The following is a 21,497-nucleotide window of genomic DNA, read 5'->3' on the forward strand; positions in this document are numbered from 1 at the left end:
AACTTCTCTGGACATCCTGGTATACTCAGAACAGGAAACCTAATTTTCAGTCACTAATGGTGGCCACAATGGAAATTGGATGTTAAAAAATATGTCGAGTCTTGTCCCACCTGTGCAGCTCAGAAAGTTCCTCGGCAGCGACCAAGTGGGTTCTTGCAGCCACTTCCTACTCCCAAAGCACCTTGGACTCATATAGCCACAGATTTTATTACAGATTTGCCCCTCTCTGAAGGTAATTCGGTCATTTGGGTCGTGGTTGACCGATTTTCCAAAATGGCACATTTCATTCCTCTCCTAGACTACTCACTGCTCTGGAATTAGCTCGATTGTTTCTGCAACATGTTTTTCGGATACATGGTTTCTCACAGGACAAGCAGGATGGTAGTCCTCACATATGGGTGACATCACAGGATGGAACCCAATCACGGCACACTTTTGTCAAAGTTTCTAGAACTTTGACTGGCCCCTACTGGGCATGCCCAGCATGGCACTAACCCTGCAGCCAGCAGGGGTCCCTCTTTAGTCTTCTTTTTTCCACGCAGCAGTAGCCATGCAGTTAAGGAGCTCTGCAAGGATTCCTGACAGGAATTTTCCTCACGGAATTATTTAAAGTTAAATTGCCCCACAGGGGTCCCTCTGTTAACTTTTTTCAGTCTGTGGTACTCTGGTAAGTTTTTACCCGTTTTCTGTCGATTACCGTCGAGTTTGGCCCTCGCGGCCTACTGGCCATCGACTGTACCGCGGCTCGGTTTTTTCTATGGCCATGGCATTGGGGTTCCGTCGGTGTCCAGACTGTACTTGTACCATGTCCATTACAGACCCACATAAAGTCTGTGTAATGTGTCTTGGACGAGAGCATGATGTCTTGATCTACACCAAGTGTGCCCTAATGACACCAAAAGGTCGCAAGGCCAGAATGGAGAAGATGGGACTTGTCTTCCGTGCTCAAACCCCGACTCCGGTCCATTGCATCGACGTCTTCGGAACCGGCACCGTCAACGTCACACCAGCATTGCCCACTGACCGGTGACCGCCCGGCGTTGATCACTTCTCAGCCTTCGACACCCTCTTCTCCCCCTCACGACCAAGGGGATCGTAAGAAGAAACATCGCCATCGGCACCGAAAGTCTCGGAACATCAAGGTATCTAAGCCATCGACCTTGCCATCATCCGAGCCGCCGCCGAAGAAACCCCGTCCAGAAAAGGCACAGACCTTTTCGGCGACCGGGTCACCGAGGCAATCCTCACCCGACGGCGTCGGGAGCCGCGACTCCACCTCTAACGGTGGTCCCTCCGGCTATGCCTCTGCCTCCTTCTTCTGTTCCGGAGCCGGGGCTGCTTGCTCCAGGTCTCCAAGAAGAACTGGACCAGATGTTTCAGGAGGCCATCGACAAGGGGATGCATCAATTCCAGGTTCCCCCGGCACCGATATCGGTACTGATAGTGGAACCGAGCACCAACCCGATTCCAGCAGCATTGGCACCGCTGTTATCGAGGATGGAAGCGCTTATTGCCGCTTTTCCTCCGGTGGATCCCGGGTCACCGATGGCTCCGGTACGCTCCCTGTTGACTTTATCATCGGGAGGAGAAACTCCGTTCCGCATCCCTCCTTTGGGAGTTCTACCTCAGCCATCGAGATCTATACCGATAACCCCATCGGCGCCATTGAGCCATCCACCGATGCCCGCGCCAGGGCCTTCATCACTTTCATCGTTGCCTCCGGTTATTCCTCCGATGCCTTCAGAGCCTAAACCGGGACCTTCAGGTATCCAACTACCCCATCCCTCTACAGTTCCTAGAGAGACAGGTGCTGATCCTTATGATACCTGGACTGATGATTCCTCACCAGACACTGATGACTTGCCTTCACCACCTTCACCCACCGAAAGTAGAAAATGTTCTCCCCCAGAGGACCTTTCTTTCATAAACTTTGTGAAGGACATGTCTGAATTGGTCCCCTTCCAGTTATTGATGGAACAGGACGACAGACATCAGATGATGGAGTTGGTTCAATTCCTGGACACGCCCAAGGAAATCACCTCCATCCCCATCCATCAAGTTCTTCTTGACCTTCTCAAAAAGAACTGGGAGCACCCTGGCTCCATTGCACCAGTCCACAGGAAAACTGACTCTACCTACTTGGTGTAGTCAGCCCCAGGTTTTCAAAAGCCTCAATTGGATCACCAATCTGTGGTGGTTGAATCTGTGCAAAAGAAAGCAAAAAGGTCCAAAACTCATACTTCCTTTCCCCCTGGCAAGGAACAGAAGTTTTTGGATACCATTGGTCGCCGAGTCTTTCAAGGATCAATGCTGATCCTCCGAATTGCTGCTTACCAACTATATATGACCCAATATAAGAGTCTTTTTTTTTTTTAAATTTAATAATTTTATTAAAATTTTAATATGACAGTGCTATTACAATAGCAATATGAATACAGAATACAAAGTACATCCCCAAAAATCCCCCCTCCCTCCCCCACCCTCGCCAGTTTAGTGGAGCTATAGCTCCTCTACTACAGAATCCAGAAGCATTAATGCTAGGTAATGGTATCTCACTTACTTACCATAAATTTACATACCCAATACTTAATCGCCCAAATTGTTGTGTATCAATACATTTCTCCGAATAGCATCTAATCACTTAATCCATTATGAGATTACATTTGAAAAATATATTCCATAAACGGTTTCCAAGATTTAGTAAACAAAGACATTCTCCCATATTTAACTGCTGTTAGAGAGGCCAACCTGTAGTATGTATGAATTTTATCTATGACCTCCGACAACTGCGGTACTTGTTCTGTTTTCCACTTTGTCGCAATCAAAGTACGAGCGGCAATAAGAGTATGAGAACAGAAGCGCTGCTGGGACTTATGTAGGTCATCTGGGTAAACATGCAGCAGGGCCGTGATAGCAGTAGCCTGAATAGGCACATGAAACAGGGCACTCAACCAAGTGAAAAGAATCTCCCAAAGGGTCTGGATTTTCGGACAGGTCCACCAAATATGGAAGTAATTTTCCTCACTTCCACAATTGTGCCAGCATAAGGCCGAGGCCGCCGGATATATCCTATGAATTTTATCTGGGGTGAAATACCATCTATATATCATCTTATAGCAATTTTCACGCAGACCAGCTGAAATTGAGCATTTCCTAGCAAAATATAATATAGCCTCCCAAGTTTGAGAACTCAAGTGCTCTCCCAGATCCGCTGCCCACTGTCTCTCAAACGTGCTGATCGCCTGCTTCTCTGGGTAGAGAGCATGATATATTTTAGAAATGGGCCCCTTTATTCTGTCACTATACTGCACCAGAGATTCAAACAACGAACAACTGGGTCATAACACTTTAGTGCATTGTAGAGTCTGAATAAAGCGAACTACTTGAGCATATGCCAGAAACACTTTTGAACTGAATGAGGATATATCCATTAGGCCCTGCATGGAGAGGATCGACCCTTGGGCCATCATGTGGCCAATTGTGGTAACACCCGCCTTCCTCCAAACAGTCACCTGGGGGATATGCCTGGTATAGAGAAGAGACGTTTGGTAAAAGTATTTATAGTCCCCAACTATTTGCCTACTACTCTGCTTCCAGATATTCAAAGTGACCTGTAGTGACCATGGTATGTCCTTGACTGGCCACCAGGAGTTCCGTGGTTGCCAAAAAATGGCCTGTAACGCCATTGGGCCTAAGATTGCTTGTTCAACGGACACCCATTGCTTTATTTCCGTGTTGCGATGAATATCTATTAAGGCCTGCAACTGGGCTGCCCTAAAGTACCAAAGGAGATTGGGGGTCCCCAGTCCTCCCTGCGACTTTGGGAGATATAAAACCTGACGCGCTAGACAGGGAGGACGTCTACGCCAGATGAAATCAAACATCCGTTTTTGCCAGCGACGTATCACATAAGAAGAGTCGTCCACTGGTAGGGAGGAAAACAAGTAAAGCAATTTAGGCAGAATTGTCATTTTGGTAATTGCTATTCTTCCCAGCCATGAAAAAGTACACCTGTTCCATTGACTCATATCCAGGGTTACACTATTTATCAGTGGAGTATAATTTAGATTGTAGAGGTCAGATAATCTAGCTGTTAAATAAACCCCCAAGTACTTTGTGGGATTTCGCCCATTTATACAGGAACATACTGCGAATATTTTGCACTTCCTCCGGGCTCAAAGTCACATTGAGCAGCTCCGACTTAGAGAAATTCACCTTGAGGCCGGCTACTTTGCCAAAACTATTTAGTTCTCGGGTAACCCCCTCCAACGACACGGCCGGGGTTGTTAATGTTAATAGAATATCATCAGCAAACAGGGATGCCTTGTATTCTTCGGTCCCCAACCGAACTCCATATATATCCTTGACTTTGTATATCCGTGTCACCAAGGGCTCAAGATACAGGGCAAATAACAAAGGAGATAGTGGACAACCTTGTCTAGTGCCCCTTCCAATGGGAAAGACAGGGCCATATCCGTTATTTACTTTGACCCTGGCAGTGGGTTTATCATACAGCTGTTGTAGCCATTGCAAAAAGAAGGGCCCAAAAGCCATGTGTCTTAAAGTGGAAAACAGAAAGGGCCAATGCACTAGGTCAAAAGCCTTTTCGGCATCAAGGGATAATAAAACCGCTGGGGTCTGAGTTTTACGAGCCCACCATACGAGATCGATGACCTTTCTAATGTTATCTGCCACCATACGCTGTGGTATGAATCCTACCTGATCCGTATGGACAAGCTGTGAAAGAAATTTATTAATTCTCTGAGCTAGAACCCGAGCCAGGATTTTGAGATCCACATTAATAAGCTAGATGGGTCTATAGGAGCCACATTGTGCCGGGTCTCGGCCCGGCTTCAGAATAACAGTTATGCCGGCTGTATTGTTGTGGGGCCCAATGCCTTTGCCTTCTCGGAGATTGTTAAAATACTGGGCTAGGGGTTCTGCTACTATGGATGAACACTTTTTATTGTACACCCCAGAAAGCCCATCTAGACCAGGAGATTTGCCGGATTTCAGGGATTTAATCACCATCTCAATCTCACTGGGGAAGATCGGAGCATCCAGGCTCTGTCGTTGCTCAGATGTCAAATTAGGTAAATCTAAACCTTGCAAATATGCATTTATGTCAGTTTGTTGGATGGATCCCTCAGATTTGTATAGGTTCTGAAAGAACTCAGAAAAAACACTGCATATTCCTGCCGAGGCTGTAAGAATCTCTCCCGCTGAATTTTTAATTTTTAAAATATTATTTTGGGAGGTCTGTGTTCGGAATTGACATGCTAAAAAGTGACCTGCCTTGTTCCCACCTTCATAGTATTTCTGCTTTAGAAGATCCAAAGTGTGTACTATACGTTTGTTATCAAGTTGCGCTAACTCATCTTTGAGGGCAAGTAACTTCTGATAGCATTGCTTAGAATGGGTTCTCATATGTTCCTGCGATAAGGCCGAGATTTTGCTCATTAAAGCAATACGAACTCCCTGTTCCTGGCGTTTGCATGCAGTTGTCCGAGAGATTAGAATCCCCCTTGCCACTGCCTTAGAACATTCCCAAAGAGTGCTAGGGGGGACACCTCCCCTCTAGAATTCAGGCGGAAGTAATCCTGCATCTGTTCACTCAGCCTTTGTACAAAATCTGCATCTTGTAGTAGGGATTCATTCAACTTCCAGAACAGACTGCCCTCATCCCGTTCATCTAGATCTACCTCAAGTATTATTGGGGCATGACGAGACCAAGTGATAACGTCTATATCCACCCCCCTGACCTGATTTCCCAATAATTTGTCAACCAAAAAATAATCTATGCGTGAATAACTATCATGAGGTGCAGAGAAAGTGTATGATCTAGATTTGGGACATCGGCTTCTCCATATGTCAACTATATTCCAATCGGACATAAAATTTTGCACTAGCTTCCTACCGGATCCAGAAAGTTGAGAGTGTGGTTTAGATGTATCTATGTCCGGTCAAAGCGTACCATTGAGGTCACCCCCTAATATAATTGGCCCTTCCGCATGTAAGGCCAGCGCCCCATGTAGTTCCTTCCAGAAGGGCCCTGTGTCTCTATTAGGGGCATAAACCGTCACTAATGTGAATTTCTTCGTACCCAACAGGATATTTAAGATGAGGTACCTCCCATGTGGGTCTGCAGCGTGGGAAAGATACTCGAATACCAAGTTCTTTGATATCAAAATCCCTGCTCCTGAATATTTAGCCTCTGCCCCTCGGGCAGCCAAGAATACGTGTGGGAATTCTCTGTACTGTAATAACTGTTCATGTTTGCGCTTCAGGTGAGTTTCCTGAATGAATGCAATATCTGCTTTTTGATGTAGTAACTCTTTTTGGAGGAGAAAGCGCTTTCTAGGAGTGTTTAGGCCTTTAACATTGAGAGATATTATTTTAACCATTATCAATTAGTAAGTGAAACATCGCTATAAGTGTATGGAAATTTTCCTGCAAATTTTCAAATGGACCTTGGGTATGTAATGGTGCATAAGAATGCCTCATCGCCTCAACCTTCTGAAGAGTGCATAATCTGGAACTGCCTAAGTTGAAAATGTTAGTCGGGTATTCTGACTCCACTGCCTCCTTCACTTGAACCGTAAAGGGACCGCTCACCATCAACTGAGAATCCACCCCTTGGGGGGTACCTGGTGGAACTCGCTGCCTTCCTAGTCTCCGTCCCTCCCCCCTCCCCCCCCCCCGCCAGACCCGTATGCTTCAAGAATTAGCGTAACATTTGCCAAGTACTTAACACATCTACCAGTAAAACCTTTAAACAGGTTAGAACCATCAACAGTGAAAACAACAGCATGTGACACAGAAAACTGTGAGATCTATACTGAAAATAGACTCCTAATTATTCAGCACAGTCTTTATTGCCCTGAATAGAATTCCAGAAGAGCGATCTGTCCCCATCAGCCCTTATCGGTAACCAGCTTCCCAGGTCCAGCTGATTGTCTACGGAGCCGCCCACAGCCCGGCCCCTGTCTTCTCCATCGTAGATCTGCATCCGTTGTTACATGTGGCATGGGCCTGGGAGCTGGAGTGAAATCAAAGCTGATACCGGCTTGGGTGAAACATTCGGCAGCCTCCGCTATCATTTTAAATCTGTATGAGATACCTTGATGTTGGAAAATCAAAGCGAATGGAAAGGCCCAGCGGTAGCGAATCTCAGCACAGCATAAGACAGTTGTTGCCTCACGCAATAGGAACCTCTTTTGCAGCGTTGAGGGCGCCAGATCATTGTAGATGATGATTTCATGGTTATGCCATTTCCATTGGGGATGAGCCCGTGCCAGCTTGACAATCGCCTCTTTTTGTTTTTTAGTGAAGAAATTTACTAATGATGTCCCTGGGCTGGTTGTTTCGTTTGGGCCCTAGTGCTCGATGTGCTCGTTCCAAGTTCACCTGGAAAATGCGATCATGCTCCTCTGAGGGGATCCCGAAACAGGTTCAAAGATCTTGACATATGGTCATTGCCATCTGCATACTATCCGCATATTGCTCCTCCTCAGGAACTCTTCTAATACGTATGTTAGACCTGCGTGATCAGTTTTCAAGATCTTCTACTTTGTCCCCCAATGCTTCTAGTTCCGTCGTGAACTGCTTTGTTTGAGCTGTCAAAGCCTCCATCTGAACACTTTGACCATCTGCTCTCCCGTCTAATTCATCCACATGGGAACCCAGGGAAGCAATATCTTCTTTCATATTCTCTATGCATGCAAGTATTTCTGCTTTATGGTTCCGCATGTCCGACCGAAGTTCAATAAACCATCCACGCATTTCATCTCGCGTGGGGAAATCTGGCACTGAATCCCCCGGGGCAATCTCAGAGCTCTCTATGCTTGCATCAGCTGCTTCTTCTCCTTAAACCTTGAGATGTAGACGGCAGTATCGTTGCCTCGTTTACCCTTTCTTCCACTAATTTACTGAAAGCAAATTGCTTTAAATCTGCCGCTTTTCTGCGTGTGGCCATCCCGACCTCAGGATGCTTAAATCGGTCTTGAATAAGTATTGTGTCTTGAAGAAAATATAATGTGTCTTGAAGAAAATTTATCTGGATAGGATCTGAATGAAGAAAGCTCAGGAAAGAAAGTTCAGCTAGTCTGACGAAGACAAAGGAGGTTCCGGGAGGAGGAGGAAATATAATCCGGTATTCAATCATTCATTTCACAGCGGTGTCCACCAGCACCCCCCCCCCCCCATTCTGCTGTTAAAAGCTCATGAGGGTTCAGGGCTTGCTAGTCAGGCTCTCTATCTGGTCCACTCCGTCACACACTTCTTCAGCTTGTTGGGAAGAAGTTTGATTGTGTTACCATAAGTATTGCCTTATGAAAATTCTTCTGTCCCACACAGCCAAGCTTTAGTGAGATGAGTCAGTGGGCTAGGTTTACCTGAGGCTTCCGCTTATTCCTTCTTGAAGAGATGACCGTCTCCAAGAAGGTGCAGGAACAAGGTTATCTAGCTTCTGAGGCTCACCTGCTCCCTTTGTATACTCCTGTGTGTGCAGTATCCTGTATCCAGCTCACTCTCCTCGCCTCCCTCCGATTCTTCCACCCCCGGAGAAATTTCAAAAGATAAATAGCCTTTCTGCGTTGGGAAAAACACAAAGAAACAGCTGGATTTAGTTAGCTTCAGGCCGTGCAGCGTGCAATGGCTGTTGTAGACAGCAGGGAAGGACGAAGGGCTATATATTTATTCTCACTACAGCTCCCCTGTTTGACTGTGGCTGAGCCACGTGGCTGCTGCAGCCTGTATTCAGTCCGTCCTCTCCCTTTTCTCCAGAGCCCACCACTAGTACTATGCAGTCGGGGAGCACCGTTCGCTTGACAGACTGTAGCAGGTACTGTAAGTTCATAAATTCTTACCCGGTGACTCTGGGGTAATAAACGGATCCAGCCTGGGATGGTGAAGTAGAAGGGGGAGGGAGGAACCGAAGAAGAGTTCAGTCTCTGATACCAGGCTACACGTTCGTCCCGCGGTGTTAGCTAAGGTTAGATTAGGGAGGGGAGCATTTGTTAGGCGTTTTTAATGGTGCTAGTTCCTGCCTCCAGTCGTTCTCTGTGAGCAAACCTGAGTGCTGACTGCCCCATTTGCCTAGCTCCGGGGGCTCAATGCCGGCACGCTCCTCAAGATGGCGATCAGGAGGGCTCCGATCCGCGATCTTCCTTCCTCCGTACCTTTACTAATTCTTCTGGAGCCTAACTCTGTCTTCGGCGATTTTACTCCCTACAATTGCTTTAAGCTGTGGTTGTGGCAGGGTGTCGTTTGAGGCTTAGATTACGGGAAAAAGTTAGCTGCACTTACTGCTGTCAGTGCGGAGCCTCAGAGCTAAACCGTCATCTCTTCTTGGCCTTTCTCAACTCCGGGACAGTAGTTTTTCTTTGTGATTGCTGTGAACCTTTTATTTCCTTCGGTTATTTGTCTCAGAGTCCGGCCACTCTGAGTTGCATATAAATTTCTCCTGCGCTACAAAATGGCTGGCAGGGAAGCAGGCAGCTGATTTCTTCTCTGCTTCTGGGGGGGTTCCGCTCACCGCCTATCGACCACTTTTGCTGGCGATTTTGAGCTGCCTGGGATGCTGGAGCTTTTACCTCAGTAAGTCGCCGGAGCAAAGTAAAATTTCAGAGGGAAATCAGGGTGCTGAGCGATTTCTATCGGAGTCTCAGGCTTTTGCAGCCATCTTCGAGCGCAGCAAACAGCGCCCCACTCAAGAGTCATTTTTAGGCAACCTCCATGCCTCAGTCACTTCCAGAAAAGTTCCACACCCTACTTAATAAGGGTTTGGAGGCAGGCAAACATGAGATTAGATCATGTTACGATATCTTTGACACTGCAACTAGAGTGCCTGCAACCGCTATTTCAGCAAGACGATGGGCTTGGCTCAAGTCCTCAGACCTTCGTCCAGTAGTGCAAGAGCGGTTGTCCGACCTCCCCTGCATAGGAGACAGTCTCTTTGGCGAGCAGATTCAAAAGACAGTGGCTGAGCTAAAGGACCATCATGAGACTCTCAGACAGCTCTCTCTGTTTCCTTCGGATTATCCTTCTAAACAGCCTTTCCGAAAGGACTCTAAAATGTCTTTTTATAGACCAAAGAAGTCCTACCTGCCAGCATCTAGATGCCGCTCTGCAAGACCATTCTTCAAATCACAGTCTCGTCAAACTCGAAAGCAAAAGCCACAGACAGCCCCCCAACTGGGCCCTGCTTCTGGTTTTTGACTCTCGCAAAGAGAGCAGCAGCCAGATTCCATTTCCAAAAATCCCAGTGGGAGGCCGCTTGTGCCATTTCAACAACATATGGCAATCAATCACCTCGGACCTCTGGGTCCTAGCAATAATTGCTCAAGGCTATCATCTCAACTTTCTCTCCATCCCGCCGGATTCCCCACCTCTAATGACGTGGAGAACATACGACCATTCATTGCTCCTGGAACAGGAGGCCTCCCTCCTACTCCAGTCCAGAGCAATAGAACCACTACCATCGCCTCAGCAAGGCCTCGGGTTCTATTCCCGGTACTTTTTAATCCCCAAAGGATCGGGAGGCGTTCGTCCAATTTTGGATCTACGAGCCTTTGACAAGTACCTCCAGAGAGAAAAGTTCAAGATGGTAACCTTGGGCTCCCTGCTTCCTCTTCTTCAAAGAGGAGACTGGCTCTGTTCTCTCGACCTTCAGGACGCATACACTCATATTGCGATAACTCAATCTCATCGCAAATACCTGAGGTTTCTCGTAGGCCCCAAGCACTATCAATACTGAGTGCTTCCATTTGGCTTAGCATCTGCACCACAAGTATTTACAAAATGCCTCGACTGGTTAATCAGGGCTCCGACTCAGCAATCCGCTTTGACATCCCCACATCTCACCTTACACACTCTAATTTCACTCGGATTTCTCATCAATTACGACAAATCTTCCTTAGTCCCATCTCAAACCTTATCGTTCATTGGGGCAGACTTGGACACCTTACAGGCAAAGGCTTTCCTGCCTCAACAATGAGCCCTCACTCTCGTGTCTCTGGCACAACACCTGCAGTCTCGACACTCGACGACTGCTCATCGTTTTCTCATCCTTCTAGGACACATGGCATCCTCAGTTCAGGTCACACCAATGGCCCGCCTGGCCATGAAAGTCATGCAGTGGACTCTAAGGTTGCAATGGACACAGTCCCTTCAGCCCCTGTCAACCATTGTCCACTTCACCGACTCACTCCTTCTGTCTCTCGCCTGGTGGACGAATCACATCAATCTTCTAAAGGGCTTGCCCTTTCAAGCGCCAAACCCTCAAATAATTATCACCACCGATGCTTCCAACTTCGGGTGGGGAGCCCATGTGGCTGATCTCCAGCCACAAGGTTCCTGGTCTCCAGAGGAAGCCAAACACCAAATAAATTTCCTAGAGCTTCGAGCAATAAGATACGCTCTCAGAGTATTTCAGGATCGCCTGTCCAATCAAGTCATTCTGATCCAGACGGACAACCAGGTGGCCATGTGGTACATCAACAAACAGGGAGGGACAGGATCCTACCTTCTGTGTCAGGAAGCTGCACAGATATGGGCGGAGGCCCTCTCCCATTCAGTGTACCTTAGGGCCACCTACTTGCCGGAAGTGGATAATGTGTTGGCAGACAAGTTGAGTCGCAACTTCCAACCGCACGAGTGGTCTCTAAACCCCTCAGTAGTGAACTCCATCTTCCAAAAATAGGGTTATCCTCAAATAGACCTCTTTGCGTCACCCCAGAATCGCAAAGTAGGCAATTTCTGCTCACTCACTCGCAGCCAACATTATCCACCAAAAGATGCGTTCTCCCTATCATGGTCAACTGCTCTCCTATACGCATTCCCTCCACTTCCGCTTCTCTCGAACACTCTCGTGAAGTTACGTCAGGACAAGGGAACCATGATCCTGATAGCACCCCACCAAGTGTGGTTTCCAATTCTTCAGGATCTTTCCATTCGCAGGCACGTTCCTCTGGGAACAGACCTGCTTCTAATCACTCAAAACGACGGGTGCCTTCGCCACCCCAATCTTCAGGCCCTGTCCCTGACAGCTTGGATGTTGAAAGGTTAATCCTTCAGCCACTTAACTTTTCTGATCCAGTCTCCCGTGTCTTGATTGCTTCACGGAAGCCTTCCACGAGAAAATCATATTTATACAAATGGAACAGGTTCACGTCATGGTGCTCTTCTCAGGCCCTTGATCCCTTTACCTGTCCAATCTCGAACTTTCTAGATTATTTCTGGCACTTGTCAGAGTCAGGTCTTAAAACTTCCTCCATTAGAATGCATGTCAGTGCGGTAGCCGCCTTCCATAAAGGTATCGGGGGTGTCCCTATCTCAGTACAACCCCTTGTTACACAATTTTTGAAAGGCTTGCTTCACCTCAAGCCTCCACTGCGTCCTCCGGCCCCTTCTTGGGACCTCAACTTGGTTTTGGGTCGGCTCATGAAACCACCATTTGAGCCTCTCCACTCCTGTGAATTTCGCTATCTCACATGGAAAGTGATTTTCCTTCTGGCAATCACTTCGGCTCGCAGGGTTAGTGAATTACAGGCCCTAGTTACCTTATCTGCCTTACACTAAACTTCTGCAAGACCGAGCGGTACTTTGCACTCACCCTAAATCCTTACCTAAGGTAGTATCAGAGTTTCATCTCAATCGATCCATTATACTACCTACCTTCTTTCCCAGGCCCCATTCCAATCCAGGAGAACAGGCTCTGCATACCCTTGACTGTAAACGGGCTCTAGCGTTCTATCTAGACCGTACAGCTGCCCACAGGAAGAGCACTCAATTATTTGTGTCTTTCCATCCTAACAAATTGGGGCAGCCTGTGGGTAAGCAGACTCTTTCCTCCTGGTTGGCGGACTGCATATTCTTTTGCTAACAACAAGCGGGCATTCCACTCCAAGACCATGTTAAAGCACACTCTGTGAGGGCCATGGTGACTTCAGTAGCACACCTACGATCGGTGCTGCTTCCTGACATTTGCAGGGCTGCCACTTGGAGTTCTCTCCATACTTTTACAGCCCACTATTGTTTAGACAAAGCCGGAAGACAAGATTCTATCTTCGGCCAGTCTGTCCTGTGTAACCTATTCACGACGTGACATACCAACACCCTTCGGCCTGCCCGGTGGGGTTCAGGATGCCCTCTACCAAATTCCACCCCAGTTGTTGTGCCTGTTGCACGCCTTTGGCTACATTTGGTGCATGTTCGGACATCCTCAGCTCGGTACTCGCACCTATGTGAGGACTACCATCCTGCTTGTCCTGTGAAAAAGCAAATGTTGCTTACCTGTAACAAGTGTTCTCACAGGACAGCAGGATGTTAGTTCTCACAAAACCTGCCCACCACCCCGCGGTGTTGGGCTTGTTTTATTATTTTATTTTTCGGCACTGCCTGTAGCTTTTAAATAAGACTGAAGAGGGACCCCTGCTGGCTGCAGGGTTAGTGCCATGCTGGGCATGCCCAGTAGGAGCCAGTCAAAGTTCTAGAAACTTTGACAAAAGTGTTCCATGATTGGAATCCATCCTGTGATGTTACCCATATGAGAGGACTAACATCCTGCTGTCCTGTGAGAACACCTGTTACAGGTAAGCAACATTTGCTTTACCTTCCAGTATCACCTCTGACAGAGGAGTCCAATATACGGCTCGATATTGGAGGGATCTGTGCAAAAAATTTAAAATAGACCTAAATTTCTTGTCAGCCTATCATCCTCAATCCAATGGATTAACCTAATGAATGAATCAATCTCAGACAGTCTGTCTTTGTTGTGTTAATCGACGAAAAGATGATTGGGCATCTCTTCTGCCGTGGGCTGAGATTTGTCATAATAATCATGTAAATCAAGCTTCAGGATCTTCACCTTTTTTCTTGGTCTTTGGCAGACACCCTCGCATTCCACTGCCACTTACCATATCTTCCTCTTGCCCGGCTGTTGAACAGTTTGTTCAATCTATGACTAAACTTTGGGAACAAACCCGACGGCTTTTACAACTATCTTCTCTTAAAATGAAAAGACAGGCTGATAAGAGCAGGAGATTGGGACCTCAACTTCAACCTGGGGACTTGGTGTGGTTAAGCACTCGGAACCTTAGAGGATGTGAATGAAGAAGAGGGTGGCTTGCGGGAAAGACGGCTACTACCTGGAGATAATACCCTTATTCAATAAACATACACACAGTTAATGTGCCTCAGACATTGCTCTATGCTTCAACGGCAAGAGGAAATGTGGAAAAAAGGATTTGCATTCACAAAAAAGCAGGGAGTAGCTTGCTTGTTACGGCAGTTACTACCCAAACCAAACAAGCCTGATACTTCACTTTCAATGCATATTCAGTGTAGCTCTCTGCTTCGATGGCAGGGGGGAATGAAGAGAAGAGGATTTATATTCAGACAACAACCAACAAGGAATGAATTACATAGTCTGGATAAACAAATAAGTGTGGGAGTCGCTTGCTTATTGCGGCAGTTACTACCCCTAACCAGTTAAGCTAGATACTTCACTTAGATGCAGTTCCAGCACTTCTCTCTACGTTAATGGTGGGGTTGGAAGGGAAATAGAACCAAAAGGTTACTAAGGGCCAAGAGTAACAGATAAGTATGAGGGGAAAAAAAAGTGTGAAAGCTTGCTAGGCAGACCGGATGGGCCATATGGTCGTCTTCTGCGTCATTTCTATGTTTCACACCTTCCTTAAAATTTGCGCCCAGGTTTGTTGGTCCATTTCCCATTGAAAAACAGATCAATGAGGTCACCTTTAAACTCCATTTACCCTCCACATTGCACATCCATGATGTATTCCACATTTCCTTACTTAAGCCTGCAATCCTATCTTGGCCGTCAAGGAAAGTTAGACAAACCACCCCATCTGTCATACAAGATGACACACAGTACAAAGTTAAAGAGATATTGGATGTCAGAAGATCTAGGGGGGGGGGGGTGTCTTACAATATTTAATTTCCTGGAAAAACTATGGACTGGAGTTCAATTCTTGGGAAACGGCTCATAATATTCAGGCACCTCGATTACTCAAAGAGTTTCATCAACATTTCCCTCTCAGACCTCATCCTAGAAACATGAAGAGGGGTCTTTGTGGGGAAGGTACTGTTACCGTTCAGGAACTGACGAGGCAGAGGGCTTCCGGCAGAATCGCTGTTCAGTGGCGTCTCCCGGCAAATGCACGACGCGACGTGACTTGTGTCCAGGCTCCACCCACTGTGCCGTGTCATTCTCCCTCCTGGAAGTCCCCGCGTTTGTGCAAGAAATTTTAATATTTAAACCCCTGAGCCCAGCACAGCATTGCCTTGGCTACAGGCTTGCTTGTGCTGGTGCTCTGTTGGTTTGGTATTCTTTTCCTGCTTGCTGACTCTGGATTGTTACTTGGATTACCTGCTTCGCTGCCTACCCACGACCTGGATTGGAGTTACCTCTTGGACTAATGGCTGTCCCTCTCTGAACCGTGTTGGTATTTTTTATCCATTTCCCACCATCTGGTCGACAGCTACTGCCTAAGATAAGCCTGTTGATCTACACTAGGATTCATTATCAAGTTGTGCGTGGTAACACACCATCACCCTTCAGCACAGAATCTTTGTTGGCACCATCAACAACTCGGCGCCAAGTTACAAATTTTGGCATCAATCAAGCAAAAAAGTCAGTTTATTCTGTATCTATTCCAGCTAAACAATCCATGCCAATTCTAGCTCCAGAATCAGATAGTTTCTCTACTGCACATTTAAGACTAATCAGAGAAAATTCTTTTTCACTCAATGCATAATAAAGCTCTGGAATTTGTTGCCAGAGGATGTGGTTAGTGCAGTTAATGTATCTGGGTTCAAAAAAGGTTTGGATAAGTTCTTGGAGAAGTCCATTAACTGCTGTTAATCAAGTTTACTTAGGGAATAGCCACTACTATTAATTGCATTAGTAGCATGGGATCTTCTTAGTGTTTGGGTAATTGCCAGGTTCTTGTGGCCTGGTTTGGCCTCTTTTGGAAACAGGATGCTGGGCTTGATGGACCCTTGGTCTGACCCAGCATGGCAATTTCTTATGTTCTTATGGGATTCCTCCTTCCAAATAAGACCATCATCCCTTTATCAAGAAAATGATGCTTGATTGTGTCAAAAACTATTTTACTAATATATCAGATTCTCTGCCTCCTCTATCCACATTAGAAATAATGTCTACAATTTTGGAGTCATGGCCCCAAAATCAGAAACTAAATCTACTATTCCATATCGAGTTAGGAAAGAAATTATTCAAATAGAGTCACAGTTTAAGACTCAAGTTCACCTTTTGTCCTAAAATAGGACAAATTCAAAAGAACTACCTATAGTATTATACGACTCTCAAGAAGGATCAGAATCATAATATATTCAGGTCCCAAACACAAGTAATAGCTGTTTCAGTTTATAGAGTATTACCTGAACTTGAAACAAGAATATGGCAAATTCCCTTGTCTACGTTACTAGTAGCAAGGAAATTAAATCTCATATAAAATCTCATATAAAAAGTTAATTGTTGCCCTGAGTATCCAAAGACAATGACAAACCTTTTCCATCAGAAAAAAATCAGCAGAAACAGAGGTCACGAGCTGAGGCTCCAGGGAGGAAGACTAAGAACCAATGTCAGGAAGTATTTCTTCACGGAAAGGGTGGTGGATGCCTGGAATGCCCTTCCGGAGGAAGTGGTGAAGTCTAAAACTGTGAAGGACTTCAAAGGGGCGTGGGATAAACACTGTGGATCCATCAAGTCTAGAGGGCGTGAATAAAGAGGAGGCAGCAAAACACTGCACGGAGCGGCAGTAGCCACAGAAGCATTCACAGAGCGGGATGCCAGTGGTTGGTGTTCCACCTTCACGGAGCGGAAGGATAGAGGGCTGCCATCTCCAAAAAAACCCAAAAAAAACAAACAAAACAAACAAAAAAAAACCAGGGGTGGGTAAGAGTATGGGGCAGGGGTGTGGCCTGCTTGTTACAGCGGTTACTACCCCTAATTGAGCTGGATGTTCACTTGGATGCATAATCAACACCACCTCTAAAAAACTCAAAACCTAACTTAACTAAAAGCATACTGAAAGAAGAAGCCCTTCACCTGCTTCCTAAATTTAAGAAAGGACATCTCTTCCAATCAAAGGGCATGGGAGTGTGTTCCAGAGCTCAAGGTCCTACATATGGAAGAGATGCTCACAGGATTTGTCTAGACCAGGGATGACGAACTCCAGTGCTGGAGTGCCACAAACAGATCAGGTTTTCAGGATATCCACAATGAATATGCATAAGATAAAATGGACTACTGTAACTCCCTCTTCCTAGGTCTCCCCTATTCCTCCATAAAACAACTTCAAATGCTTCAGAACGCTGTAGCAAGGACCATCTCTAATGCCCGTAAATTTGACCATATGACTCCCATCCTTAAAAGCCTGCACTGGCTCCCGATCCCCTCACGCATCCTCTATAAAACTCTTACCATTATTCACAAATCCATCTACACACACAATTCCAACTGGCTTGAGGTGCCATTCCGCCTCACACTCTCTTGCCGCCCCACCAGAGCTGCCAATAACATAGAAATGACAGCAGAAGAAGACGAAACGGCCCATCCAGTCTGCCCAGCAAGCTTTCGCACTTTTTTTTTCTCTCACATACTTATCTGTTTCTGTTGGCTCTTAGTAACCTTTTTTTATTCTATTTCCCTTCCACCCCCACCTTTAATGTAGAGAGCAGTGTTGGAACTGCATCTAAGTGAAATAACTTAATTTAGTTAGGGGTATTAACCACTGCAATAAGCAAGCTGCACCCATGCTTATCTGTTTATTCAGACTGTATAATTCAGTCCTTGTTGGTTGTTGCCTGAATATAGATCCACCTTTCTTCTTGCCCCTCTGCCGTTGAAGCAGAGAGCCATGCTGGCTATGCATTGAAAGTGAAGTATCAGTCCTGCTCCCCTGCCGTTGAAGCAGGGGGCCGTGCTGGATGTGCGTGAAGTGTCAAACTTCCTGCCCTGCAGTAGAAGCAGAGAGCTATGCTGGCTTTGCATTGAACATAAGAACATAAGAAAATGCCATACTGGGTCAGACCAAGGGTCCATCAAGCCCAGCATCCTGTTTCCAACAGTGGCCAATCCAGGCCAAAAGAACCTGGCAAGTACCCAAAAACTAAGTCTATTCCATGTTACCATTGCTAATGGCAGTGGCTATTCTCTAAGGGGCGGATTTTCAGAGCCCTGCTCGCGTAAATCCGCCCAAAACCGGGTGGATTTACGCGAGCAGGGCCCTGCGCGCCGGGAAGCCTATTTTACATAGGCCTCCCGGCACGCGCAGAGCCCCGGGACTCGCGTAAGTCCCGGGGTTCTCCGAGGGGGGCGTGTCGGGGGCGTGTCGGGGGGCGGGCCCGGTCGTCGCGGCGTTTCGGGGGCGTGTCGGCAGCGTTTTGGGGGCGGGTACGGGGGCGTGGCTACGGCCCGGGGGCGTGGCCGCGCCCTCCGTACCCGCCCCCAGGTCGCGGCCCGGCGCGCAGGAGGCCCGCTGGCGCGCGGGGATTTACGCCTCCCAGAGGGAGGCGTAAATCCCCCGACAAAGGTAGGATGGGGGTTTAGACAGGGCCGGGCGGGTGGGTTAGGTAGGGGAAGGTGAGGGGAGGGCAAAGGAAAGTTCCCTTCTAGGCCGCTCCGATTTCGGAGCGGCCTAGGAGGGAACGGGGGTAGGCTGCGCGGCTCGGCGCGCGCAGGCTATACGAAATCGATAGCCTTGCGCGCGCCGATCCAGGATTTTAGCCGATACGCGCGACTACACGCGTATCTACTAAAATCCAGCGTACTTTTGTTTGCGCCTGGAGCGCAAACAAAAGTAGGCTGTTCGCGCTCGTCTGAAAATCTACCCCTAAGTGAACTTAATAGCAGGTAATGGACTTCTCCTCCAAAAACTTAACCAATCCTTTTTTAAACACAGCTATACTAACTGCACTAACCACATCCTCTGGCAACAAATTCCAGAGTTTAATTGTGCGTTGAGTAAAAAAGAACTTTCTCCGATTAGTTTTAAATGTGCCCCATGCTAACTTCATGGAGGGCACCCTAGTCTTTCTACTATCCGAAAGAGTAAATGACCGATTCACATCTACCCGTTCTAGACCTCTCATGATTTTAAACACCTCTATCATATCCCACCTAGTCGTCTCTTCTCCAAGCTGAAAAGTCCTAACCTCTTTAGTCTTTCCTCATAGGGGAGTTGTTCCATTCCCCTTATTATTTTGGTAGCTCTTCTCTGTACCTTCTCCATCGCAATTATATCTTTTTTGAGATGTGGTGACCAATATCAGACTTGCTCCCCTGCCGTTGAAGCAGAGAGCTATGCTGGATTTGCATTGAAGTGCAGTATCTGGTATTTTTTGGTTTGGGGTAGTAACTGCCGTAACAAGCAAGCTACTCCCCTGCTTTTATGTGGTTGCAAATCCTTTTTTCCCACATATCCTCTTGCCGTTGAAGCATAGAGCAATGTTGGAGTCTCATTATTGAATAAGGATATTCATCTCCAGGTAGTAGCCATCATTCCCTCAAGCCACCCCCATGCCTCTTCTCTTCATTCACATCCTCTAGACTTTATGGATCCACAGTATTTATCCCACGCCCCTTTGAAATCCTTCACAGTATTGGTCTTCACCACTTCCTCCGGAAGGGTGTTCCAGGTATCCACCACCCTCTCCGTGAAGAAATACTTCCTGACATTGGTTCTGAGTCTTCCTCCCTGGAGTTTTAAATCGTGACTCCTGGTTCTGCTGATTTTTTTTGCAACGGAAAAGGTTTGTCGTTGTCTTTGGATCATTAAAACCTTTCAAGTATCTGAAAGTCTGTATCATATCACCCCTACTCCTCCTTTCCTCCAGGGTGTACATATTTAGATTCTTCAATCTCTCCTCATAAGTCATTCGATGAAGACCCTCCACCTTTTTGGTCACCCTTCTCTGGACCTCCTCCATCCTGTCTCTGTCCCTTTGGAGATACGGTCTCCAGAACTGAACACAGTACTCCAGGTGAGGCCTCACCAAGGACCTGTACAAGGGGATAATCACTTCCCTTTTCTTACTTGATATTCCTCTCTCTATGCAGCCCAGCATTCTTCTGGCTTTAGCTATCGCCTTGTCACATTGTTTTGCCGACTTCAGATCATTAGACACTATCACCCCAAGGTTTCTCTCCTGCCCCGTGCACATCAGCCTTTCTCCCCCCTTCGAATATATATGCATGACTCTGCACTTCTTGGCATTGAATCTCAGCTGCCATATCTTCGACCACTCTTCCAGTTTCCTTAAATCCCGTCTCATTCTCTCCACTCCTTCCGGCATGTCCACTCTGGTGCAGATCTTAGTGTCATCCGCAAAAAGACAAACCTTACCTTGTATCCCATCCGCAGTGTCGCTCACAAAGATATTGAACAGGTCTGGTCCTAACACCGACCCTTGCGGCACTCCGCTCAACACCGCTCTCTCTTCAGAGTAAGTTCCATTTACCATCACACATTGTCTTCTGTCCGTCAACCAGTTTGCAATCCAGGTCACCACCTTGACACTCACTCCTAAGCTTCTTATTTTATTCACCAGCCTCCTGTGCGGAACCGTATCAAAAGCTTTGCTGAAGTCCAAGTAGATGACATCTAGCGCTCTTCCTTGATCCAATTCCTTGGTTACTCAGTCAAAAAATTCTATCAGATTTGTCTGACAGGATCTTCCCCTGGTGAATCCATGCTGCCCCTGGTCCAGCAATTCTTCCGACTGTAGATAGCTCACTATTCCTTCTTTTAACAGCGACTCCATTACTTTTCCCACCACCGAGGTGAGGCTAACCGGTCTGTAATTACCAGCCTCTTCTCTGTTTCCACTCTTGTGAAGCGGGATCACCACCGTTCTTCTCCAGTCAATAGGTACCACTCCCGTTTCTAGGGATCTATTGAACAGGTCACACAGCAGACCCACCAGCACATCTCTGAGCTCCCTCAGTATCCTGGGATGAACCTCATCAGACCCCATGGTTTTGTCCACTTTCAGTTTCCTCAGCTTTTCCCATACATTCTCTACTGTAAATGGAGTTACATCTACTCCATTCCCCTCTAGTTTGTTAACTAGCAACGGTCCTTCTCCAGGGTCGTCTTTAGTGAACACAGAACTGGTATTTGTTTAATATTTCTGCCATTTCTTCGTCTCTCTCCACACATTGATCCTTTTCACCTTTCAATTTCACTATACCACTTTGAACTTTTCTCCTTTCACTGATGTATCTGAAAAATGTTTTGTCACCACTCTTAATCTCCATGTGCCTTCCCTCCACGAGGGACTGAGCCCTCTCCATCGCCGGGCCTACCCACTGGAACTCACTACCCACGAGCCTCAGGCTTGAGCCTTGTACCATTAAATTCAAAAATAATTTAAAGACCTGGCTCTTCAAACAGGCCTACCCCGAATAGATCCTCTGCACTCTTAACATGCCGCGCCAGAACTCAACC

General features: G+C 46.8%; 1 protein-coding gene across 5 annotated transcripts in view; it reads left to right on the forward strand.

The window, feature by feature from the left end:
- The window catches only part of ACYP2 (acylphosphatase 2), a 368,664-nt gene that overhangs the window by 54,459 nt on the left and 292,708 nt on the right, over window positions 1-21,497 (forward strand). For 3 of the 5 annotated variants that reach the window (XM_029593436.1, XM_029593438.1, XM_029593437.1), the window contains one exon: window positions 6,111-6,287. The exons of the other annotated variants lie outside the window; for them this stretch is intronic. In XM_029593436.1, coding sequence (XP_029449296.1) covers window positions 6,111-6,287 — 177 coding nt within the window. The remainder of the gene's footprint in view (window positions 1-6,110; window positions 6,288-21,497) is intronic. 5 annotated transcript variants of the gene reach the window in all.

This window comes from Rhinatrema bivittatum, chromosome 3, assembly GCF_901001135.1.
Source record: "Rhinatrema bivittatum chromosome 3, aRhiBiv1.1, whole genome shotgun sequence".
In the NCBI taxonomy this organism is placed as follows: Eukaryota; Metazoa; Chordata; class Amphibia; order Gymnophiona; family Rhinatrematidae; genus Rhinatrema; species Rhinatrema bivittatum.